Source organism: Leopardus geoffroyi, chromosome A3 (assembly GCF_018350155.1).
Source record: "Leopardus geoffroyi isolate Oge1 chromosome A3, O.geoffroyi_Oge1_pat1.0, whole genome shotgun sequence".
In the NCBI taxonomy this organism is placed as follows: Eukaryota; Metazoa; Chordata; class Mammalia; order Carnivora; family Felidae; genus Leopardus; species Leopardus geoffroyi.
The window spans coordinates 22802045-22827115 of NC_059336.1; the positions used below are offsets into that span (position 1 = coordinate 22802045).

The 25071-nt window shown below is 48.4% G+C and overlaps 2 protein-coding genes across 6 annotated transcripts; one reads left to right on the plus strand and one right to left on the minus strand.

Moving 5' to 3' along the window:
* Positions 1-352: 352 nt before the first annotated feature.
* Positions 353-15705, minus strand: TGIF2 (TGFB induced factor homeobox 2). Of its 5 annotated transcripts, none has more exons than XM_045444692.1 (3): positions 15597-15705; positions 11469-11694; positions 353-3104 (listed from the first exon to the last, which is right to left on the minus strand). In XM_045444692.1, the coding sequence occupies exons 2-3, from the start codon at positions 11658-11660 to the stop codon at positions 2583-2585; spliced, it is 714 nt and encodes a 237-aa protein (XP_045300648.1). In that variant the 5' UTR covers positions 11661-11694; positions 15597-15705; the 3' UTR covers positions 353-2582. The 5 variants fall into 5 exon arrangements, with proteins under 5 accessions (XP_045300648.1, XP_045300646.1, XP_045300649.1 ...); XM_045444690.1 differs by having other exon boundaries at positions 15365-15619; XM_045444693.1 differs by lacking the exon at positions 15597-15705 and adding an exon at positions 15458-15529.
* Positions 14066-17853, plus strand: LOC123579815. The gene is made up of 3 exons (XM_045443826.1): positions 14066-14327; positions 15584-16016; positions 17643-17853. Exons 1-3 carry the CDS (start codon positions 14066-14068, stop codon positions 17755-17757), a joined length of 810 nt encoding a protein of 269 aa, XP_045299782.1. The 3' UTR covers positions 17758-17853.
* Positions 17854-25071: the final 7218 nt, after the last annotated feature.

Below are 25071 nucleotides of genomic sequence, written 5' to 3' on the forward strand. Positions count from 1 at the left end.
TGTGTGCTGGCATCATACTGCAGTCCTGGGCTTTCCTCGCTGGTTGAGGGGGAGGATAAATTTGCTAGCTCCCTAAGTTCCCTCACCACTCACCAAACTCAAAGCCTGACTATCCCAGGGAAGACTGGTTCAGCTTGGGATGCATATGCTCCCTGCACACTGTGATGAATGGGGTATGGAACAGGACTGAAGCCAAGGAAATAAGGACATAGGGCGTACAACACTTACAGGTGGCTACTAGAGGGAGGGGAAAGCAATAAGGCCTAGTAAGAACTCAGCAATTGCCTTATCTCCAGGCTGGGCCCAGGGTCATGGTGGGTCAATCTGTTTCTGCTTTAAAAAACAAAACAAAAACCAAAAACAAACTTTATTTGACAAAAGACAAAATCAAGTTATTTACAGTAGTTTTTTGCTCAAATAATTCAACGGGATAACTGTCTTCTCCAGGTTTATCTCACAACCGAACCAAGCAGAGGCTGCCCCACCCCCAGCCTCCCCATCTTGCACAAGGGGGGAATGCCAACCAGAATTCAGCAGCATGGCTCCCTCACCCCTCACCACCTCTACCGCTCAGTGCACCACCCCAGCCCGACACACTTCCAGGGTCTCTTGCTAAAAGCATCTCCCAACAGTCACACTAGACCTGGGCTCACACACGTGGGTGGGGTAGAAGAAGCTGGGCAAACGGCAACTTCAACTAATTTTGAAGGTGCTATGTTCTTTCTTTCCCAGCTGGGCCTCAGGAGGGTGAGGATCCCTGATCCCCCTGGGACATGCAAGGAGGCAGTGGGGCGGCAAAAGAGAGCCTAGGAAACTTGCCCACTCAGAGCAAAGCTCCATCTCCTTAAATAACCAATCCCCATTCCCACAGCAATGGGTAGGCTGAGCTACTGAGAAGTTGGGTAGCCTCCCTGAAAACTTTAGGGATGATCCCAGAAAGGACAGAACACATGTTGCTGCCTTTCTTCTGGCCAGGTCCACCCAAGTCAGTCACTCCCCAGGAATCTCCCCCTTGTGTCTGACTTAGCAACTTCAGGAAACTACAGGCTGGGGGCTCCTGACTGGTCTTTTGGCCCAGTAACAATGTTATTCGGAACAAAAATATTTTGGCTAATAATAACCTAGGATTAGTGTTCTTAGGATATATAAAAAGATGGGGCATATTGCTGTTGAATGCTGTCAGCAGTGAGACAGCAAAATAAAAAATGGGGAGCAGGGAGAAGAGTAAGACCAACTATGATTTGTTTCACTGTGAAGTTCAGGGCAGAGGCCTCTGCAACTCCAATTTAAAAAAAAGGTGCAACACAAAGACACAGTGAACAGGCTTCATAACTGATTTCCAGCCCCAGCCTCCTTAAAAGGCAGTTCCTCAGCAGCTGGGGGCACCATTCCTTACTTCTTCCAGGAATAGTTTCTTGCCACCATCGTGGGAAAAGCTGCCCACTTGAGTCGGCTACAGGGCTTCCTGACCAGTAGATGGCTCACTTCTCTCCAAGTAGGAGCTACCGGGAGCTTTTGACATTCTGGTCCCACTAATCCAAGTTCTTAAAGGTATTCAAAACTCAGGCTGCAGGGTGAAGCTTTCAAGGATAAAGAAGGGGAAAACATTAAAGAGGAAAAAAAAAATCAACAACCAAAAAACCCACTGCCTTGGTCTAGCTTACTTCCCCCATTCCCCAAAATATAGTAAAAAATAAAATAAAAAAAAAATAAAAACACCCCTCCCCCCCCCCCCCCCCCAAAAAAAACACCTCTCTGGTTTTATCATCCTTCTCTGCTCTGTGCTTAGAAGGTTTGGTCAGATTCTCTGTTGGACCCTCTCTTTATACTTAAGAAGGCTTTATTCCCTTCTGTGCCTGATGCAGAAAAGCCAAAGCCCCAGATTTTTTTTTTCTTTTTTTTGGTAAATCAAAACAACAATACAACAATGTTTTGGAATTGAGAGTTAGCTGGTCCCCAAAATAAAAATACTCCTTCCTTGTAAAACACCAGTTGCAGTGGTGCATGGTTCTCAGTTCATCAGACTCCATCACGCAACACACTCACTCCCCACACCTGGGCTAACTACTCCATTAATGCAAACCCCAGCAAAAAGGGAAAAATAAACACAAAGTTTAGTGAAAACCTAAACATTCAACTGGAGTCAGTTCTGTTACATCTTCTGGGTTCCTCTTCTCTTTTGTTCACACTTACGAACTTGGAATGTCCACACTTGGCTTAACAAAAAAGAGGCCCAGCTCAGGGGCATAGGTCTGAATGTAGTAGGTTTCCTGTGCCCAGCCTAGGAAAGCAGGCTGGAACAAAGGTGTCCTGGGCATTCTCTGGAGAAGCAGCAGCAGCACCATGCCTGTCTCCGATCTCAATCTCATCACTGAGGAGGCCTGGAGAAATGGCAGTCAGCAGAGAGGTCCCCATCACAGTGCAGTGACACCAGCTGGCATCTCCCTGCTAAAGACCTCTGGACAGAGGAGATGACCCCGATGTTTGGCAGTGATCCAAAGAAAACCCTCTGTATGAAAGGGAACCAAAATGGAAACCCAGGACAGCTGGCTCGAGCCTCGAGCACCCCTTTTGGCAGATGCCTACTTGGGGTTTTCAGAGACTAAGGGAATAGGAGTGTGCAGTAAGGGGGGTGATGGGTCCTGCTGCTTCTGAAGCTCCATCTCAGCAGCCCTCTGTAGCGCCACCTCCACCAACAGCTGGAAGCTACTGAAGTCCTCCTTGTCCTGCTCTGGGGGTGTGGGCGGTGGTGTGTTGAAGAGTCCACCTGTGGGGCTTCCGGCTTCGGCCCTGGTCAGTAGGGTGAGTGTGTTGCCAGGGCTTACCAGGGGCTTACGAGGCTCCAGCTCCCCTTGTGGGAAGGGGGCTGCTGGCTTTTCCCCCTGGCCTGGGTGGAGTGGCATGGAGCACACAGACAAGGAGAGCACATTGGTGGGGGCCGGTACAGACACAGCCAGCACTGAGGGGCTGCTGCCACGGGGCAGGGCCACATCTGAGGCCTTACCCCCGCGGCGAGAGATGGTGAATTGGTTGGGGTCTTTGCCATCCTTCCGAAGCATGTCTGGTAGAAGCCGCCGTCGGGCGTTGATGAACCAGTTACATATCTGGAATGCGTAGGAGTCTGTGGTCAGTTCACTCAATCAAAACCAGCTATGAAGCACCTAAGTTCCTGGCCCCAGAAACACAGCAGCCAAACAACAGAGACACAATCCCAGTCCTCAGACACATTCGTGTTAGGAGTTGAGAATTGAAGTCATCATACAAGTGAATATAAAATTGCAACTATGATTCAGCCAATGAAGGGAAGGTCCAGTGGAGGGGACAATAATGGGAAGACCCGATCTAGTCTTTGGGGACTCAGGATAGAACTGACAGAAGCAGGCAGGGCTTATCCCACTGGCCAGAACACCAGGAGAAACCACTAAAGGGCCTCAAGAGTGGCCTGACCTACATTTCACACTGTAGATCCTTCTCCTGACCCTTGTCTCTTCTTCCAGTTTATCAACAGATATTCACCAAGCAAGCACCAGCTGCTGTAGGGGGCAAAGACAGGAACCCTCTCCCCCTTACCTCCTATGTGCTGGGATATTGGGAACTGTGTGGGCTGCAGTAATGCCTAACATTACTGTTTACTGAATGGATCAAAGGCCCAGCTTTCCTTAGGGCTCCTGTACCAGTTTCTACCCCTGCTTATCACCTTTCTCGGCCCATCCCCAGGACAAGCCCCTGGGTACCTTCTTTCTGTGGACTCTATCTGCCTCTACCCAGCCAATCGGACAATCACCTATGACAGGAGCTGGTGCCTGGAGTTGGCATGGCTCCTTGCCCAGCAGGCTGCAGCTGTACCCATTCCACAGGTGCAGGGACCACTAGGCTCCTGGCCCTGTCAGGCTGGGAAAGATCCTGGTCAGGACAGATCCAGAGCCTTGTGGCTTCTCTTTCCTCTCCATTCCAGCCTGGTGTGGGGGATTTTCATTCATTTTTCTTCATCTCTATGGTCTTCCCAGTACACGTGAGCACACACAACACCAGTCAATCAGTGACACTGGCTGACCTGAATGCTCTATAGCTGCAGGGGAGCCCCAGAGAGAGGTAAGGCTGAACGGCTGGGCGCGGCAAAGGAAAGGAACAAGCACCTTTGATACCAAGTATCATGCCAGCCATCTCACTTGTGTTTTTTTTTTTTTTTTTTTTAACGTTTATTTATTATTGAGAGACAGACACAGAGTGTGAGCAGGGGAGGGGAAGAGAGAGGGGGAGACACAGAATCCGAAGTAGGCTCCAGGCTCCGGGCTGTCAGCACAGAGCCCGATGTGGGGCTCGAACTCACGAACTGCGAGATCATGACCTGAGCCGAAGTCGGACGCTTAACTGACTGAGCCACCCAGGTGCCCCTCACTTGTGTTACGTTTGATCTGCATACAAGCCTGGAAGGCAGTGAGCAGTGTCCCTGAAGTACTAAAAAGGGAACCAAACTCTTGAAAGACAAAGAATTTGCCCAAAGTCACCCAGGCTCCAAGTGTAGAGCCAGGTCTCCTGGCTTTAGGGCTCCTACTGCTGCTCTTACTGTGCTTTGCTGTGCCTTACCAAACAGAACAGATAACTGAATAATCATGATCATAATCCTAAAACCAATCAGGTGCTGTTCTGAACATTTCTCATCTAATTACTCATTTATTCTATAGCTTATGAGACAGATTCTGTGATGATCACTTTATTTGAACCAGTGAACAGAGGCCCTGATCAGAGGGCTTCAGTAACTTGCTCAAGGTCACCAGTTTGAAGGCTGGACTCTGTTTCAAGCAATCCCCACTGCCAGGTGAAGAGACCGAAGCCTTCTCTGCTTGCTCAGATGCTACCATTTCTGCATCCTGCAGCTGCCTTCCCTGCTACCTGTTCTACCAGAGGATACTGAGCCTGCTCACCTTAGCTCTCCATGTGGGGGAGATGGTCAGGTCACAGTGACCTGGGTCAAGTGAAGTAGGGATGAGCATTTCTGTTGAGAAAGCAGTCTTGGGGAGGGGAGCTTAGGCGTTTACTAGCAGCTGTGTGGGCACCTAGCCCCTAGCTGCGCCTCCCATTTTGGCTTAGAATTCTGGAAAAGAACAGCAGAAAAACACCCCCCGCCCCCACATATACTTTTCCACATGCTCACCCTGGTCCACAGAAAACTTGGCAGCATACTGTCTGTTTTGTCTTCTCATCCGATAGAAATGCACAGCTGAGGGGGGCCAGGCAAGGGCAGGACGCCTGAGTGCACCACTAGTGCCAGCTGTGAGGGTAGGCTATCAGGATTCTCTGTAGCCCCTTCCAGCTGCCCAACCCATGCCCAAGTCAGGAAAAGAGTGTATTTGGCTTGCCCCCACTCAAGGTCCTTGGGGAGTTGGTAGGGAGAATGCCAAGGTGAATTCTGTCATTGATATGGCACAACACAGGCTGGGTGCCTGAAAGCCTCTCTCTACCATAAAACAGGGCCCCTATCTGAAAGCCTGCTGTCCTGCCAGTATTTTTTTTTTTTTTTTTTTTATCAGTGGCTGGGATGAAGAATGTGGGAGGAATCACTGTGGCAAATGGGAGTTGAAGGGGGGAGCACCAGGAAGCTGATGAAGGCCATGAGGATCAGAGGAGGGCCTTTGAAGAAGGCAACGCAAGTGCTTTAATTTTAATGTCTTTTCAACTGTGAAAGAAACAAAAGGGAGTAAGTGAAGGGCATGGAAAAGACCTTCCCTAAACATCACTGTACCTTCAATGTGTGTTGTGACCACCCATACCCAGGTGTTCTTAAAGTCATGTGGCTATCAGAATCCCCTTGAGGGGGACTTAAAAAAGTAACTATCTTGGGGTGCCTGGCTCACTCAGCTGGAAGAGTATGCGACTCTTATCTCCCGGTTGTGAGTTTGAGCCCCACGTTAGGTGTGGAGATTATTTTAAAAAACAAACAAAACAAAAAAACACTATCTCTCATCTGCTCTATAGATCCAGTGATGGTGGCAGGATCAGGAATGTGTTATTTTTATTTCTTTTAATGTTTATCTTTGAGAGAAAGAGAGAGAGTGCGAGCGCGCGAGCGTGGGGGAGGGGCAGAGAGAGGACTCAAACCCACGAACCATGAGATCATGACCCGAGACAAAGTCTGCTGCTTAACTGACCTAGCCACCCAGGTGCCCCAGGAATGTGTATTTTTAAACAAGCTCCCCCAAGTTCTGCTTCCCCAGGCTCGGGAACCAATGGCTTAACCTCCCCCCTCCCTCACCCTCCCTCCAGCTTTGGGAAAGGCTTCTCTTAGGAAGCTGCATTTGAATGGAGTCCTAATGGACTTCAAGGAATGGGGAGCTCAGCTGACCCCACATTGGTGTCTTTTTTTTTTTATACCAATTACACTGGTAGTTAGTTACACTGAATTCTTAGTTCACTAAATATGGTCTTCCCTCCCCACAGGACCCTACCCAAGGGCAGGGATAGTGCCTGTTCTACCAGTTTCCAGCACACAGGACAACCCCATCAGTAGTAGAGTGAAAGAGTGGGGCCTGAGCCCCCTCTGCCAGGTTACCCTTCCCTCCCCAATAGGCAAACGGCCCCTGAGAACAGTCAGAAACCACAGCAATAAAGTGGGCTTATAGGGTGTCACAGGGACCAGTGAAAACCCTTCAAAAATGACTTTTTTTTTTTTTTGGTCTTACCCTCCCAACTGCCTAGCCCCAGGCCAGTACCAGCAAACCAGTTAGTTAAATGACTCATTGACTTGCTAATGAGATTGCTCCTGGGCCAGTTAAAGGAGACAATCAAAAGAGCTGTCCCCAGGGAGAGAGAAAACAAGCTTGGCAAAATGCTGATGCTTGTTGAAGCCAGGTGATTGGTACCAGGAGTGCATTAGAATATTCTCTTTTGTGGATATTTGCAAATGTTCTTAATAAACAGCAAAATTTTTTAAATTAAATATAGGAAAAAGAGATGCCTCCAGGGACTTAAGGCAATTTTTCCCAATTGAGGGGCCCCTACATTTCCTTACTTTTGAGGTCCTGCCTGTTGACATTTCCAGGACTTCTTCATTTTCCATCAATTCAACAATTATTTACTGAGCACCTACCAGATACCAGGCATTGAGCTAAACACTTGGGATCCAGTGTTAAGTAAGACTTGGCCTCTGGAGTTTGGTGTGTTCTAAAAAGCAGTTATAGTTCATTGTCCAAATGCTGACCCAGTCCTGGTACTGTGGGAGCACACATCTCCTTTGAGGGTTGGGGGTCTCCCTGGTCAGTAGTGGGAACAAAGTGGTCTGGGGTACTGATCAGTGTGGCATGAATATGGGGGGAAGGGATGAGGCCCGCTCTGCAGACAGGGTCAAGCAATATTGTCACTAGGTTGGTAAGACTCATTGAAGGGTTTTAAATAGAGTGACAAGTGGTGTAGGAAAGCCATATTATAGAAATATTTAAGGGGTGAATGTTTAGAATTTGGTGACTGACCAAATGAGCTGAGAAAGGGCAGTTGAGGGGAACCCCTTAGAAAGGGCAGGAGCCAGCTTGGAGAAGTTTCCAATCGAGAAATCCAAGGTGCCTGTAAGACCACCAACCAGAGGTGTATGGATAGGGGCCATTTGGGATTCATGGTATAGTTTCCACCAAGGGCCACATGGTCCCCACTGCTCCTTAACTCTCAGCATGACTCTAGAGCAGGGAGGCCACCAATGGAACCTTTCCCACCAGAACACGCCAGGATCCAGGTGCCCTTCCTCAGAAGTTTCCAAAAGCAAATCCTTGCCCCAGACTTATATTTCTCTAAATGGGATCAGGGATATATCCTCCAGGGATCCACTAGTTCTCACAAGAAGGTTTAACTTTATGTTTCCATTCTGATCTCGAGTAGGAGCACCATGGCCTCTGGTAATCCAGACTTGCTCAACTCCAGAGTCTGTGCCTTTTTCATACTGCAACACCACAGCCCAGTCAGCCAAACACCATCCCCACCTACCGTTTTACATTAATGCAGTTAGATAGAGTCTCATTGGTTTGATATTTATTTACTTTGGAAAACTGGTTATTTTACAATTTATAGGAGCAAAAGCAAGAAGTTGTTTTTTTTTTTTTAACCCAGTTTTATGTTTGTATGTGCTTAAACGATAATGATAATAAAAATGTTTCAAGTCAACATGACAGGAGGAAGCGGGTCCATGAAAAATAACTTCTTTAAAAGAAACTGGTACATTACTCAGATATAAGAAACAGTGACCCTGACAAAAAGCAATTTCAAGGGCGCCTGGGTGGCGCAGTCGGTTGAGCGTCCGACTTCAGCCAGGTCACGATCTCGCGGTCCGGGAGTTCGAGCCCCGCGTCGGGCTCTGGGCTGATGGCTCAGAGCCTGGAGCCTGTTTCCGATTCTGTGTCTCCCTCTCTCTCTGCCCCTCCCCCGTTCATGCTCTGTCTCTCTCTGTCCCAAAAATAAATAAATAAACGTTGAAAAAAAAAAATTAAAAAAAAAAAAAAGCAATTTCAATACAGTATGATGTGTGGTTTGACAGCACAGGTATGAGGTGTACCAGGAATATACAGCAGTGGCCTCAAAGCCAGGCAAAGAATGCTTTCATGAGGAAATGCTTAAATGGAGTGTGCCAGTTCAGAAAAGTCAGGAAGAAGCCACAGGAGAAGGCCCAGAGGCACAGAGGTCTGAAGGTTCACAGGCCTCAGAGAAAGGAAGGACTGAGAGATGAGGCTGATGAGCTCTTGAGTTTAGACTCTATCCAGAGGACAATGGGATCCATGGAGTGTATGACATAATCAGATTTATACTTGTGTGTTCAAGAGAATGGGCTGAGGGGAACATTTCTCTACTTGTTAGATGTTAGATAAGATGCTGTCCATTTCATGAACCGATTAGTAAACCCAATTCATGGGGCGCCTGGGTAGCTCAGTCAGTTAAGCATCAGACTTTGGCTCCGGTCATGATCTCACTGTTTCATGAGTTCAAGCCTGCCTCAGAGTCTGTGCTGACAACGTGGAGCCTCCTTGAGATTCTCCCTCTCTCTCTGCCTCTCCCCTGCTCAAGCTGTCTCTGTCTCTCTGAAAAATAAATAAACTTAAAAAAAAAAAAGAGAGAGAGAGAGAGGTGAGAATGGACTGAGGGAAAAAGGCTGGAGGCAGAAGACCAACAAAGAGCCTATCTAAGTAATCCTGGTTCTCAGGTTCCAGCCTTTGGCCTGTGTTGTTCTACATCCCGTAGTTCAAGTCCACTTCTTCTGGGAGGCCTTTTGAAGCTCCACACTGGCTTAGAAGCCCTACCTGGGTCTCTGCTGCCTTTGTCCCAGCAGTGATCACTTTCTGCAAACACCAATGGCTAGGTCTTCCCTCAATTTCCCATCCTAGACTAGATATTCCTTGAAGGTAGGGATGTGTCTGGTTCCTTTCTGGGATCTCAACTGTAGTTGGGAGTGCTCAGTGGTATACCATGAAATACTAGGCACTGCTACTAGACATGTAGGGTCAGTCCAAGACCTATGATCTAGGAGAGATGAGGATAAGAGCAGAAACACCCACTCTGTGCTCACTTCACAGTGAGCCTTGAATTCATCTTCTCCGTTCCTCCCCCTTATGTGCTATGAAAGTGCCAACAATCATCTCCCTTTCTCAGTTGAGGAAATGAGGCTCAGGAAAAGGCAGTGGACCTGGCCAACGTCCAGGCTTCCTCTTGTGGAGAAGATGGGATCTGAGTCAGGGTCTGTAATTCTAGAGCCTTTCTTGCAGACAGACTCCCATTAACCACTACCCAGAAAGTATAAAGTCAAGTGACAGGAGTTCTAAGGGCTGAATACTCACCATGAGGCATCATGGAGGAGGGATGGGAGCTGGGAAGAGATGGGAGGTTCAGAGTAGAGTCAGGGAAGGAGGGAGAGACAGCATCGTAGATTGAAGTAATAGGCTAGGAAAAGACAGAGGTACAACAGGTGGCAGAGGGGCTTAGGGTGAGGCTTAGCTGGCTCATGACGGAAGCACTGGGGTCCAGTGGGGTAGGGGGTGGGCCTTTGTTAGGCTGAGGGACTGCTCTGTGTCTCTCAGGTAGGTAAGAGCCAAACTGGAAGCAAAGTAGTGGTAGTCCAGGGTGTCCTGCCTCAGCACTTTGAAAACAGAACCACACCTACATATCAGCAGTTGGGGCAGTTCAAAGGAGATAATACCTTGCACTCTGACAAAAAGTAGATAACACAATTTTCAGATATGCTCATGTGCAAGGTTTACAAAGCACTTACCTTGTTTTTTTCTCTTTTTTAAAGTTTATATATTTATTTTGACAGAGACAGTGCGAGTGGGGGAGGGGCAGAGAGAGAGAGAGAGGGTGAGAGAGAGAATCCTAAGCAGGCTCCGCACTGTAAGCTGGGAGCCTGATTCGGGGCTTGAACTCAAGGAAACTGTGGGATCATGACCTGAGCCAAAACCAAGAGTCAGACACTTAACTGACTAAGCCACCAGGTGCCCCTATTTTCTTTCTTTCTTCTTTTTTTTTTTTAAAGATTTTATTAAAAAAAATTTTTTTAATGTTCGTTTATTTTTGAGAGAGAGACACACACACACACACACAGACAGTGCAAGCAGGGGAGGTGCAGGGAGGGAGACACAGAATCCAAAGCAGGCTCTAGGCTCTGAGCCGTCAGTGCAAAGCCCAACATGGGCCTCCAACCCATGAGCTGTGAGATCATGACCTGAGCCGAAGTTGGATGCTTAACTGACTGAGCCAACTAGGTGCCTCAAGATTTTTGGGCCACTCTCTCCCTCTCTCTCTGCCCTACCCCTGCTCATGCTCTGTCTTTCTCTTTCTCTCTCTCTCAAAAATAAATAAACGTTAACAAAAACTTTTTAAAAATTTATTTTTAAGTAATCTCTATACCCAACCTGGGGCTCGAACTCACAACCCCAAGATCAAGAGTCGCACATTCCACTGGCTGAGCCAGCCAGTCAGCACTTTCACATCCAATTCTGAATCTGCTCCTTATTAACAATTCAGGCAGGGGAAGATTCTAATCCCCACTTTACAGATGAGAGCAATCAAGATGTCTACAGCTCCTATGTAGCAGAACTGGGTTTTGAACCCAGAACCTCTGAATTCTCTGCCCTTTCCTTGACCGTGATCCCAACTCATTTTTTAACCACACTGCAGACCACTAGCTGCCTTTCTACAACCAAGTCACTACCCAAACACTGCTCTGGGGCTGGAGGCCAAATCCCAAACACTCAATGCCTTCTAGCCTTCCCATGGCCTTCATTGTTAATGACATCAAGACTTTAATAATGACGCCTTGCCTCTTCAGAACTCTCCAAAACTGATATCTAGCTCAAGGACTTCATGTCATTGTCTTCCTGTGAGGCAGGGAGAGTCAGGGGGGCGAAGGGGGGAGGTAGTTCCTCATGGGGTCACAAAGTGCATTAGTGACAGGGCTTAGACAGGACTAGAACCCAGGTCTCCCGCTGCTTGCTTCTTACCTGCAGCACTGACAGGTTGGTCTGTCCAGAAAGGCTCAGCTTCTCCTGTTCTGAGGGGTAGGCGTTGTAGCGATGCAAATACAGCCAGTCCCGGAGGATCTTCACCGACTCTTTGGGCAGGTTCCCTCTGCGCTTCCTCTTGCCTGCCAGGGAGAGGAGGCCTTCATCCTCACCCAGATCACTGTCTGACATGGTGTCTAGGGGCTAGGCTGGACCTTGGGCAAGCCTGGAACAAGTGACAAAGGGGATGGGGACATTATTACCACACATTGCCTCTCACCCTTTCCCTGTCCCCAAACACATCATTATTAGAACTTGGGACACCAGAAATGGGGGAATAGCAAATCAAAGTCTCAGGCTATACTATGGCCTGGGCAACCTAGAAGGGAAGAGTCCAAGATGCCTCCATTTCATGGGGCCAGTAGATGACTACTGAAGTAAATGGCAGCTTATTAATAAGCAGTACTGGACTAGAAATAATTACAGCTACCACTAGAGTCTGTTTTCCATGCTCTATACTGAGCACTTCAACACTTATTATCTCATTCAATCCTCACAAAGCCCTTGTTAAGAGAGATACTACTATTATTGTCATTTTATAAGTAAGATAACCAAGGCCCAGAGAGAAAGCCCTTAACTTAAACAGGTACTATGAGATCGAATAATTTCACTCCTAGGCATCTTCCAAAGAGAAATGAAAAACTTATGTTCACACAAAGCCTTCAACAGAAATGTTTACAGCAACGTTACTCGTAATAGCCAGAAGGTGGAAACAACCCAAGTGTCCATCGACGGAGGAATGGATAAGCAAAAATGTAGTCCATCCACACAGTGGAATATTATTTGGCCACAAAAAGTTGCTAAGTCCTGATCCACATTACAGTGTGGATGAGCCTTGAAAATATACTAAGTGAAAGAAGCAAGTCACAAAGAACACATATGATTCCAACTTAATGAAATATTTAGAAGAGGCTGGACGGGAAGAGAAGGATGATAGCTAAAGGGGTATGGAGTTTCTTTTTTTTTTTTTTTTTTTTAAATTTGTTTTTTCAACGTTTATTCATTTTTGGGACAGAGAGAGACAGAGCATGAACGGGGGAGGGGCAGAGAGAGAGGGAGACACAGAATCGGAAACAGGCTCCAGGCTCTGAGCCATCAGCCCAGAGCCTGATGCGGGACTCGAACTCCCGGACCGCGAGATCGTGACCTGGCTGAAGTCGGATGCTTAACCGACTGCGCCACCCAGGCGCCCCTGGAGTTTCTTTTTAAGGTGATAAAAATGTTCTACAATTGACTGTGGTGGTAGCTACATAGTTGTGAATATACTAAACCATTACTTGTTTGCTTTAAATGGGTAAGTTGTATGGTATGGGAGTTACATCTCAAGAAAACTGTTATGAAAAAAAAAAATTACAACTCCAGGATATGGTATGGAAATATGGTTTGGACCAAGGTTTGCCACCATCACCAACCAACTCCTCTCAAACCTCCAAAGTCTATACCATCTTGCTGCCCAGGTCTGGAAAGTCTATTAATCACCATGTCCCTACAGCATAACATTTACTGCACCTACTGTGTACCATGCAGAGAAGAGTGTTGAGTCATCCCTATTGGTTGTCTCAGACATTCTCCTTTGTCATCTAAGCCCCTGGCTTGGTCCATGAATCAACTCCTCAAAAATTCAGATAAATGAGCAAGGCTGCGCTCTGGTTTTCCCATCTTGGCTATGTGACCTTGGCAAGTGTGCTCTCCCCTCTGGGCTTGAGCCCCCTCTTCACCTGTCAAATGAAGGAAGGTGTTTCCCTAGACAACCCAACTCAGTTGCTCATCCCCCTGACAAACTTCTTGTTCACACATGCAAAAGAGATTTACATTTTAAAACCAAAAGTTCCAGGGCAAGCTAAAGCCAGAATCTGGAGGCTCCTCCCTCCTCAGCCTTTTAACAGCTACCCAGCAGGCTGGGCCAACAGACTCTGGCATCTCCCAGGTTTTGTTTCCTCGACTTGGGCCAGAGCCCAGATATCTGGGCTGGCTAGGCCAGGCTTTCGAGGGAAGGGTCTACTCTCCCAGCCAGGCCACCTGGAGGTGAGACAGGCATTGGTTAGAGGTGCCACTCCTCAGAGAACACCAAGAGCAGGCTGCTTTCTGAAGTCAAGTTTCTGAGGTCTAGCTGGCTAGGGCAGCTGGGATCTGGGCTCGGGGATGCAGCTCTGGCAAGCTATGAGAAGTTTACTCAGGGTTATCTGTACAAATTCCACCCTGGCTACCAGCCAAGTCCCAGTCTGCAGGGTTCCCGAAGTGGCCCACGGAGATGACCCTTCAGTCTACACAGAACTCTCTCCACTGGTGTCCTGCACTCCAGTTTACAATCCCGGAGGTTCCAACATACACCGCCCCCACCCCCAACGAGACAGACACACACGCCCTCACCACCAGGCAACCTTCTTAACAGCGCTGAGATAACAGGCACCAAACCATCGCTGAGCTCCTAGAACCACCATGATTTTCACCGACAAACACAGCACCCACATAGTTTACTGAATCCCACGTCCAGCACGAACAACTGGTACCCACGACACAGCCCAATTCCTGGATACATGTCTACCCACAAACTCCAACCGACCCGCCCACCCACGAACTCTGGGGAAACTCCAAACGTCATCACACCAGCGATCAATTCTTATACCCCAACTGGCCTGTGGCAGCACCCTCACGACACGACACCGGGTGCACCCTCCTACACACTCCACGACGCCGACCTGCGGCCACTCCCGAACGAACTTTCTGACAACTCCCACAGCTCGCCCCGACACTCCCCCGGCCGCGCACTCAAGCTGCATTCCCAGCAGTTCACACAAAGCGCGCAGCCTCCCCCGCGGCCCAGACCTAGTCGGAGCACATGGCTCCCGGGGCGGCGGGGAATCGGCCTGCGCTAGGGGCGCCTGCACCCCTCAGCCCCCTACCCCGCGCCAGACTCGGCACCCCAGCTTCCCCTCGGACCCGAAATGTGGTGGGGCGGGGGCTCTGGAAGAAAGAAAACTCACGTGTCTGTCCCGGGGCAGGAAAAAGTTTGGTTCCCACCCCCTTCCCCCGCCGCTCGGCGCTGGCTGACTCTTCGGGGCGCGGGGATGGCCGAGCCTGCGCGCTCGGCTTTGTGCTCCGAACTCGGCCCGGAGGGGGAGGGGAGGGGGCTGGGCTCCCACCTCCGCACCGCCCCCCCCCAGCCCTGCGCCCAGACTCCATGTTGGCCGCCCCCTGCCCGGGAGACTGCGCGCTTCCCCAGCGGGAGGCTCGGCTCACGCTCGGCTGGCCCGAGGGTCCGGACGCACACAAACTTTCTTCGGGTCGCCAGCCCCACGCGCCTTGCTTCCTTGGCCCGCCTGGGAGTGACAGATGCCTCCGAGACAGACTTTCCTTTGTTCCAGGAAAGGGGAACTCGCGCGGGCTCCCCAGCCCCCCAGCCCCGGGCCCTTCCCGCTGCCCCCACCCGCAGCTGTCACTCTCGACGGCCCCCACCTCGGCTCGGCCGCGGCGGGGGGTGGGGGGGCACTGCCGGCGGTTAGCAACGTGCACTTTTTAAACCAAACAAACCCGCCCCCCGCGCGCTCACCCCGGCCCGGGGCAGGGGCGGCCCTCTCACAGGCTGGGATCGTAAGGAGCTGGGCCCCCCAGAAGGGCCCCGAGAGAGCTTCCAACCGGGGGGAATGGGACAGTCCCCCCCACCGGCCCCCGCTCGCACCCCGCAGTCGGGGCTCACAAACACCCGAGCTCACACACCCACACTCTCACGCGCCAGGACGACGCCCCCTCCCCCGCCCGGCGGAGAAAAAGAAACTTTCCAAGTTGTCCGCGCGTCCCCCGCCCGCCTCTGTCTCCCTCCTGCGCCCCGCACTGACTTTTCGGAGCGGCTTTTCCGTCCACGCGGCCCCGGGCTTGGTCCCGGGCGTCCTGGCAGGGGGCGGGGGGCGCCGGGAGAGCGCGCCGCGTACCTGCCGGGCCTGACACTCGGCCTGACAGCTCGCGGCTGGAAAGCACCTCGCGGCCTGACGTCAGATCCCCTCTCCTCCCCCCCCCCCCCCCCCGCGCTTTCCTCGCCCTCCCCCACCCGCCGGGAGGGAGAAAACAAACTTTGTGCGGAGCGCGGCGAGCTACGCCCACCTCCCGCGGGGCGGGCTGTCGGCGGCCAGGGGCTTCGTCCCGCCCACCGCTCCCGGAGGGGGCGGGGCCGGGAGGGCACCTTCTTCCTGCGCCCACCCCCACCCTCAGGAATGCCACATGGCCTCTGAGGAGGAGTGGTGGGAACCCTGCCTCCGGAGAGTCCGCTTGGGGGCAGGAAGTGGCCCGTTCCTCCTTTCGTAGAGCGTTTCCGGAGCGCCTACTGTGTGCTCGGCGCTGGGAGTGCGGGCCGTTACGGAGGGGAGAAGTCGTGCAAAACCTGACGCGTATGGGAACGCTCCCTCCGCCACATCTCCCGCCGGCGGTGGAATTGTTCCCATTGCACCGAGAGGAAACTGAGGCCCGGTTAGTCCGGGGATTTCCTCCTAGCTGGTGAGGACCTGGCTCTGAATGCGACGCCTCTTCTGCCCTCAGTGGCCGGTAGAGTCGGGTAGAAGGCTGCCTGGGACACAACCCCAAAGCATGTAGCTCCTGGGTCTAGGACACGAGTGGCGGCCAGAGGTAAAAACAGCGCTTAAGGAGTGTTTGTAACACAGCGATGGAGAGCGAGACCCCTGGTGTGTACCATCCCGTCTAATCCTTGGGTTATGGGGTTGGTCCTATTAACGAATCCGCTCCTGGTTTACCCATGAGCTGCAGAGGCCTCTAGACTTGGCTTCTTGTCACACAGTCAGCTAGTGTTATTCAGCCCAGGAGGGTCAGACAGCGGAGCCCATCCCTTTGCCTACTGAGGCAGACCACCTGACTGGAAACCCCCAGCACTCCTCGCTGGTTTCTCTTTCCTCTGTCCACCACTCCCAACCCAGCGTGTTCCTTTTGGTATTCTCCAGCGGCGCCAGCACTCTCTTCTCTGCGCTTTGCTGTGTACCACAAAGTGAAATGCCTGTTGACCGGACCCCCTTGGCTTTCCCACCAGACTTTGTATCCCCCAGAGCGCGGCAGCACGGAGTCAGCCTAAATCTGGGCAAGGCCTTTTCTGGGCCTCTGGGTCTTCATCTGGTCCCAGATATCTAGGACACTTGAGCAGCCTTGTAATGGCTTTTGGTCCTAATTAAACTTTAGCAGAGAAGAAATCCGAAAACAAAAATCAAGTTTTTCCCTAATAGGCCTTAAGCCAGTCCGAATGCTGATAAAATGACTGTGGAGGCTCACCTGGTTTCCCCACTGAAGCCAGACTTTCCTGCAAACTCTTAGAACCTAGTTGGCCACACTGCCCTCCTCACAGCAGCACTCAAAATGTGGGTGCCACCACCCAATGCTCACCATTTCACAGATGGGGAGACAGAGCCCCAAATGATTTCTTGGGGGAAATGGTGCTCTGCCTCTGAGGGAAGGGAGGCTTGGGAGTCTTGGGTAAAGGTGAAACAACTGGGCCCTGGTCATTAGGCTCAAAGACACAGGAGCCTATGGGGCAGGAATGTTCAGAAGAGGGGGCCTGGAAGGGGAAATGGGTGCAGCCAGGTGAGCCCGGAGGAGGGACTCTGTCCCCAGCACTCAGTGCCAGGAATTGCGGTCCAGTGTGTGAGGGCCAGACTGCCCATTTGGGGAAAGCCACTGGGACCTGGGCTACAGCCCAAAGACCTTCTTGCAAATTCTGCCAGTGGCAGCCCCTGGGACCATTGCTTCCCAAGGCTTGTGCTAGGGGAGGTGCACTGGGACAAGTAGAAGGCAGCAGTTCCTTCCTCCTGCAGCAGGGCCACCTGGAAACTGGATAATGAAGCAGCTTGAGGAGCCCCTCCCCAGACTTCCTGGAGGCAGAGGGGAAGGGCTGGGAGGTAAAAGGAGGCTGGTTGTGTCTCACGATGGCATCATGTAAACAGATTTCCCCAGGTGAAGCCTAAATACCAGTGGAATTTGAGAATTAACACATGTTTTTCGACTAGTATCAGAATTTAAGATGCATACATCTTCTAAGCCAGTAAGCGAATTTCCAGGAATCTATCTTGAGAAATAATCCCAGAACAAAGATAAATGCTTATATGAGATTGTTCTTTGCAGCAGTGTTCATTCTGGTGGAAGACTCCAAACAACTACATGCCCTTCACCAGGAGCTGACTGCTTCACAGCAACTCTGGAATGTTGTAATGGGGTAAGTCTGTGCACACTAACCTAGGGGATGGCCAAGGTGTATGTGTTATGACAGTTTGCAGTATCCCAGCAAGAAGGGACTTTGGATATACTTGGTAACTTTTATGGGAAAGCCTTTAATAACTGGGCAGTTATCCTTATGTCATTTTCCTCTTCAGTTTTGCTACCCCCTCTCCCCTTTTCACATACGAAAAAAACTGGGTCCCTGAGAGAAGAAGGGACTGCCTGATAATGAAGCTGGAGTCCTGACTCCTGGGACAGATCTGGGGTGGGGTCTGGATGGGAAGGACAGGTAGGTTTGGCATCAGTGCCTGTGCTCCCCTGGTTGCCTCCAGTGGGCCATTTTAGGAAGAGCTCCAGGAACTCAAGACCCCTCAGGCCAGAAAAGGGACTGGATAGGTTACATAAAGCAACTGCTGCTATACTGGAAAACCCAAATGAGAGACTGCTGTCGATGGGGCTCCCTGTTCATTATACCTATTTCTAGTGAACTTGGTTATCACATAGGTTCAAATGAATGTCCTGTAAGTCCACATTGTCCTTTATGCCTGGGGTTGAAGGAAGTAGGGAAACGGACCAGTTTTCACCTGGAGTCAAGGGGAGTCAAGGCTAGATCTGGCAGCATAAAGGAGATGCGGTTCTGTGGGGTGGAGGGAAAGAATCCCGAAAAGGCCAGGGTCAGTGAGTAATTCAGGAAACAGTGGAATTGGTCAGCTGGTAGGGCCTTGAAGGCCAAGGGGCACAGAATTTAGATTTGGCATTGTGGGCAGTAGGGAGCCCTGCAGGTTCCTGAGACTGGCTGAGAAGAGATAGGAAGTGATTGGAGGTAGGGTGGTCAGGTGAAGCAGCTCTGAGTAATTGAGGCCAAATTGGTGGAGACCTGTCTCTGAGGGCTAGGAGATTTGTGGCTCTCATGTGAGGTTCAGCAACTCTTCATCTAGTTTGGGCTTCAGCTTACCAGCATCTTCCTTTTTAAAAAGCCTTGTATTTTTTTTTTTTTTTTGTATTTTGTTGATCAACCACGATTTGCATAGCTTTCTCCTAGTTTTGGGTATTCATTCACCTAATTTTTGAGTGCTAAGTGCTTGACAGGCTGTGTGCTTAAAGCTGGGGAACCCACTGCCTAGGCTGTCAGGAAAGGTTTGGGCAACAGTGCCGGCTAGTAGAAAGGGTATGGGGTTTGGGATTTGGAGCTACTAGCCAGGTGATGTAGGCATATCATTCATACCCTGTGAGCCTCAGTTTTCCCTTCTGTGGAATCTTGCAGCTTTGGTGAGGCTCAGAGAAAATAATGGTTGGGAAAGCCCTTTGTGAATTACTTTCAGTGCGTATAGAAGAGCAGATACCATTATCAGTGTCTTAGCTCTGTCTCTAGTGGCTGTGTGGCATTTGACAATCTGAGTTCCAGCTTCTTCATCTGAGAAATGAGAGGGTTGGACATGACAGTCCTAAAGGTCTCTTCCTTCTTTGGCATTCTCCCATATATGGTTTAAATGATTTTTGAAAGCAACATATATATAAATGCTTGTTTGCCCACCACTCTTTTATTTTCATCTTTTTTTTTTTAAGTTTATTTTTTTATTTTGAGAGAGAGAGAGAGAGGGAAAGAGAGGGAGAGAGTCCCAAGCAGGCTCCCCAGTGTTAGTGCAGAGCCTGATGGAGGGCTGGATCTTACCAACCGTGAGATTGTGACCTGAGCTGAAACTAAGAGACGGATGCTTAACTGACTGAGCACACAGGCGCCTCTGTTTTTATCTTTGCTGGTTTAAGTACTGGGGAATATTACCTAAAAGTTGTATATATCTGCATGGCTTTCTTAAATAGCCAGGCTAAGCTTTGTTCTAGTCATGCTTCATTATCTGATTGTCTTCCTGTGCAAGCAGTTTGCATCACAGCGATATTTCAGATGGGCCGAAGTTGTTGCATTTGAACGCAGGGATGTTGGTGGTGGCCTGGATGTGGCAGTGACCTGCATGTAGGCATACCACAGTCTCTTCTCTTGATGCCCTCTGGCTTCTAGACAAAGATTAAGTAATGAGTGTTGTGGTTTTAATTTGGGGATTAGGAAAATCTCTTTTGATTTTCTGGCAGTCTATCCTACCTGTGAGCTGCTGGCTATGGTACTTCCAGTCATGGCTATAGAAGTCAGCCAGTCAGAGTTGGCTGTTGTGGGACTTGGGAGACTTAATGACTGTATTTTTCTTCATTTCTTTTATTAGGGTTGGTGTGATAGGATAGATGGTGATAACATTCATTTGGCAAGGTTTCATCTTTTAATATGTGGGAATTTTCTTCTCCTGGAGTATATTTTTAATTACAAAAGCAATATACTGTGTTAATTATAGCAAATTAATCAATGCAGAGGCATATAGAGAAAAAGTGAATAACCTCCCCCTTCATTCCCACTTTCCAGCATCAGCAGTACTAACAGGTATGTATTCTTACTTGCCTTTCTCCACGTTCCTGTTCATGTAATCGCATGCAAATACACATCCTAAGAGGTGTTTTCTCTCTTCCCTCTTATTTACATTCTCCCCCCAGTTTTGACAGGGTTGCAATTAACATTTCATACATAAATATCTTTGCAATTTTGAATTTCCTGAAATAGATTCTCTAAAGTGGAATTACTGGGACAAAGAGTAAGAATGGATATTTTTGTGGCATAAACCCGAAATACTCTCCATGGCAGTGTTTTTAGTGACTGAGTGCTTGCTCACCCAGGTCCTGAGCCACAGGAGGTGTTAGTGATTTTGTGTGAATCTTTGCCTGTTTGTTGGCTGAAGAATAGCTTTTGGTTCTTTAAAAATATCTGCATTTTTTATTATTTGTGAGATTGAAGATCTTAACATTTCATAAATGTTGGGCATTTGTCACCTGTGTATTATCTGCACATCTTTTGAAGTCTTGAGTTTGTTTCTGACTTTCAAGCTCTTTTCAGTAGGAAGAATGCTTAACCCTTGTTTACATTTGTTGCAGGTAGGCTTTTCTTCTCCCCAAGATTATTGTTTGCCTTACATGTTTCTAAGCTGAATTGGTTTTGTTTTATTTATTAAAATAAATTTTTTTTAAATGTTTATTCATTTTTGAGAGAGAGAGAGAGCATAAGCAGGGGAGGGGCAGAGAGAGATGGAGACACAGAATCTGAAACAGGCTCCAGGCTCTGAGCTGTCAGCACAGAGCCCGACGTGGGGCTCAAACTCCCGAGCTGTGAGATCATGACCTGAGTTGAAGTCGGATGCTTAACCGACTGAGCCACTCAGGAGCCCCAGTTTTGTTTTATTTTTTAAAAATAATTATTTATTTATTGTAAATAGGCTTTATGCCCAACATGGGGTTTGAACTCACAACCCTGAGATCAAGACCTGAGATGAAAGCAAGAGTCGGACGCTCAACCGCCTTAGCCACTCAAGTGGTCCTTTTATTTATTTATTTATTTATTTATTTATTTATTTAAAAAAATTTTTTTTAATGTTTATTTATTTTTGAGACAGAGAGAGACAGAGCATGAACAGGGGAGGGGCAGAGAGAGAGGGAGACACAGAATCTGAAACAGGCTGCAGGTTCTGAGCAGTCAGCACAGAGTCTGACGCGGGGCTTGAACTCACGGACCGTGAGATCATGACCTGAGCCGAAGTCGGACGCTTAACCGACCAAGCCACCCAGGCGCCCCTATTTATTTATTTTTTAAGTAAACTCTATGCCCAATGTGAGGCTCAAACTCACGACCCTGAGATCAGGAGTCACATGCTGTACTGACTGAACCAGCCAGGTGCCCGTTTTGCTTGTTTATGTTTAAACTTTTCACTTGGTCAAATGTCAGTCTTTGTGATGTTGTTCATTGCTTTTGGGCTAAGAAAGAGTATTGATGATCAAAAGGTAGTCACTTATACTTTTTGGTTTTGTTCCTTAAAGGCTTAATTTTTTTTTTAAATTTTTTTAATGTTTATTTATTTTTGAGACAGGGAGAGACAGACCATGAATGGGGGAGGGTCAGAGAGAGGGAGACACAGAATCTGAAGCAGGCTCCAGGCTCTGAGCTGTCAGCACAGAGCGCGACGCGGGGCTCGAACCCACAGACCGCGAGATCATGACCTGAGCCGAAGTCGGGAAGTCGGACGCTTAACCGACTGAGCCACCCAGGCGCCCCTTGAAGGCTTAATTTTTAATATTTAATCCTTTACTGCACCTGGAATTTATTTTGGTTTACAGTGTGAGGCTTAGAATCCCCATAACTTTTTTTTTCTAAACGGCATACATTTCTTATCCTCTTTCCTGTCTTCTTGGATGTGTGATGTCACCTTTTCCAAGGCAGTGAGTTTTTTATTTTTGAGAGTGAGACTGTGAGCAGGAGAGGGGCAGAGAGAGAGGGGGACAGAGTATCCAAAGCACAGACCGGGCTCTGTGCTGACAGCAGAGAGTCAATGCAGGGCTCAAACCCACAAACCATAAGATCATGACCTGAGCTGAAGTCGCATGCTCAACTGACTGAACCACCCAGGTGCCTCGGCAGTGAGTTCTTATACTGTGTGTCATGGTATCATCATGGAGGAGGTATCTTGAGACTACTACTGTGGAGGAGGTAAAGACAGATTTTGGCCAGGGAAGGAAAGCCTTTGAATTGAGATAATGACTCTTACGCCTTAAGGACCCTTACTTGCTCTTTTCTCTTCCAAGGCCCTGGAAGGGGTCATATATTTCTATAAAATGTACAAAATTAAGCAATTTTCAGTGTAATCAGTTAAGACCACTGTCTTATTCCCTGATGACTTCCCTCCTCATTGTTCTCCTGTTAAGTGGCCATGTGTTAGTCTTGGCTGTTTTTTGGATCTGGCTGAAGGTTGAGTTTGAATGCACTTAGTTTGGGTTTATTGGTTTGTGTGGTTTGCAGTCACTTCCATTAGTGGTTCACACATGTCCTGGTATAGCAAAAGCTGTCATGACACAAGGTTGCAGGAACAGAGGTAGTATCCCTGTAGACAGGTGTCCCACAGCATCTGCACCAGAAGTGCATAAGGAAGATAAGCAAGGTTTGAAACATCTGGAGTCAGAAGCTGGTCTATGGAAAATTCTTCCAGTCACAAAGACTGTAAAAATAGAAGCAAAGGACTCCGTTCTTACCAACACTTATTAAAAATGGAAGTTTCCTTCTGCCAAGAATGTACTTGAAAACGCAATGTATACAGTTATAAATGAACATGTTAGGAGAAAGACTGAGTCATCTTTATTTTCTCTCTATAATGTGGTATTACAAAACCCTTCTCATATGAAGGACCATCAGAGAATATGGCTCAAAGGGTAGGAAAAATGACTTACAGAGGTATTTCAGGCAGTTAATAAAAATACAGTGTTATTTTTCTGGATCTTGTGATGTTTGTGATATTTGTTAGTTTTTAAAAACTTTGTAGTTTGCTATAATTTTTTTCTCATTTTTGAAGAATTATTCACATTTTCCCCAAATACTGTGTATTTAATTTTACATTCTTTTTCTTAGTGAAGGCCTCCCCCAAATTATGTAAGTTTCAGGTCCCACAAAACACAGATGAGCCTTCAGTCCTCAGGATGAGTATCTTGGCAGGATTGAGACTTATCTCTTCAGAAGATCTGGGTATAATTTGTCCCTCCTGGCCTTTTGGAAAATGAAATTTCTTGCACTTTACCCTGATTTTGACACTGAAATAAAACCTTCCTTTTTTTTTTTTTTTTTTAAGTTTATTTATTTAGAGAGGGTGCATGGTTCTGGTGGTGGTGGCTGAGGGGGTGGGGGGCAGAGAAGGGGAGAGAGAGAATCCCAAGCAGGCTTGGCACCACAAGCACAGAGACTGATGTGGGCTTTGAACTCATGAACTGTGAGATCATGACCTGAGCCACAACTAGGAGTTGGACGCTTAACTGACTGAGCCACCCAGGTGCCCCTGAAATAAAACTTTTAAAAGAGGTCATTAAGTGAATGATACTTCATGCACTCTGTTCTTCACTTTGCCTTTTTCACTTAAGAGCATATTTTAGAGACCTTTCTCTCTTTTCACTTCAAGAGCTTCCTTGTTCTTTTCAGGAATTACCTCTTATCCCCTTGTGTGGACAGACCACATTTTGTTTATCTATTCATCCATCAATAGATGCTCAGGTTCTTTCTACCTTTTGGCTATTGTGAATAATGCTGCTATGAACATGGTGTACAAATATCCGTTCAAGTCCCGGTTTTCAATTATTTTGGGTATGTGTCCAGAAGCTTCGTCAGGTTTTGAAGGCATTACTGTGCTGTCTCTCAGCTTTCAGTATTGCAGTTGGGAAGTCCCAAGTCATTTTGAATACTTACTGATTCTGTGTATGTGACCTACTTTTTCTTCTTTAGAAAATTCTAGAATCTCCTCTCATCCTTTGTGGACTGGAATTTCTTGATGAAATACCCTCATAGGAGTCCATTTTTCCCATTTTGCTGGGAGTTCTGGGAGTTGAGTCGGGCATGGAAGCCCAGGGGCAGGTCTCCCCACTTAGTACTATGAGCTTAGTGCTTCTCTGGCAGTGTTCCCAGAGCTGAGTGGGGGAAGATGGCTGAGGGTCTGGACATCCTCAATAGTTAACACATAGATTTTTGTATAATCCCTCTGTTGCTGGTCCCTCTCTGACTCCTGTGCCTCGTGTCCACCTGTCCAGGGATCTTCTTCTATTCTCTCCTAAAAATACATTTTTAAAAATTTATTGGTTTTTTAAAGTTTATTTATTTATTGACTGAGAGAGAGAGAGAGAGAGCGCACACATGCACAAGTGGGGAAGGGGCAGAGAGAGAGGGAGAGAGAGAGAGAATCCCAAGCAGGATTGTCATGGGGCTCAAACTCCCAAACCGTGAAATCACGACCTGAGCCAAAATCAAGAGTGGGACGCTTAACCTACTGAGCCACTCAGGTGCCCCAAGTTTATTTAGCTTGAGAGAGAGAGAGAAAGAGAGAGAGAGAGGGAGAAAGAGAGAGAGAGAGAGAGAAAGAGAGAGAGAGAGAGAGAGAGAAGGGAAGCAGGAGAGGGGCAGAGAGAGAGGGAGACAGAGAATCCCAAGCAGACTCCCTGCTGTTAGCGCGGAGCCTGGTAGGGGGCTTCAAAACCACGAACTGTGAGATCATGACCTGAGCTGAAATCAAGGGTCAGGATCAACTGACTGAGCTACCCAGGTGCCTCAAAATAAATTTCTGATCTGCCAGGGTTTAGGTTGCAGCATGAGGGGACGGGGTGGAGAGTGTAGGGAGGGGATCTAGAAGTCTGTGTTTTGATTTTTTAAGATGCTTTTTAAACCCTCTTCTACCAATCTTCCTAAAGAAACCCTCCCAACCTCACTTTTATGCCCCTT

Bases quoted from the DNA above. Each gene is read 5' to 3' on its own strand.
- TGIF2 (XM_045444692.1), bottom strand. From the start codon at position 11,660: ATGTCAGACAGTGATCTGGGTGAGGATGAAGGCCTCCTCTCCCTGGCA. The intron at 3,105-11,468 runs GTAAGAAGCAAG...TACGCATTCCAG, and splicing joins CCAACCTGTCAGTGCTGCAG to ATATGTAACTGGTTCATCAA.
- LOC123579815 (XM_045443826.1), top strand. From the start codon at position 14,066: ATGTCTACCCACAAACTCCAACCGACCCGCCCACCCACGAACTCTGGG. The intron at 14,328-15,583 runs GCGCGCAGCCTC...ACCCGCCGGGAG, and splicing joins TTCCCAGCAGTTCACACAAA to GGAGAAAACAAACTTTGTGC. The intron at 16,017-17,642 runs GTGAGGACCTGG...TGTTCTTTGCAG, and splicing joins CGGGGATTTCCTCCTAGCTG to CAGTGTTCATTCTGGTGGAA.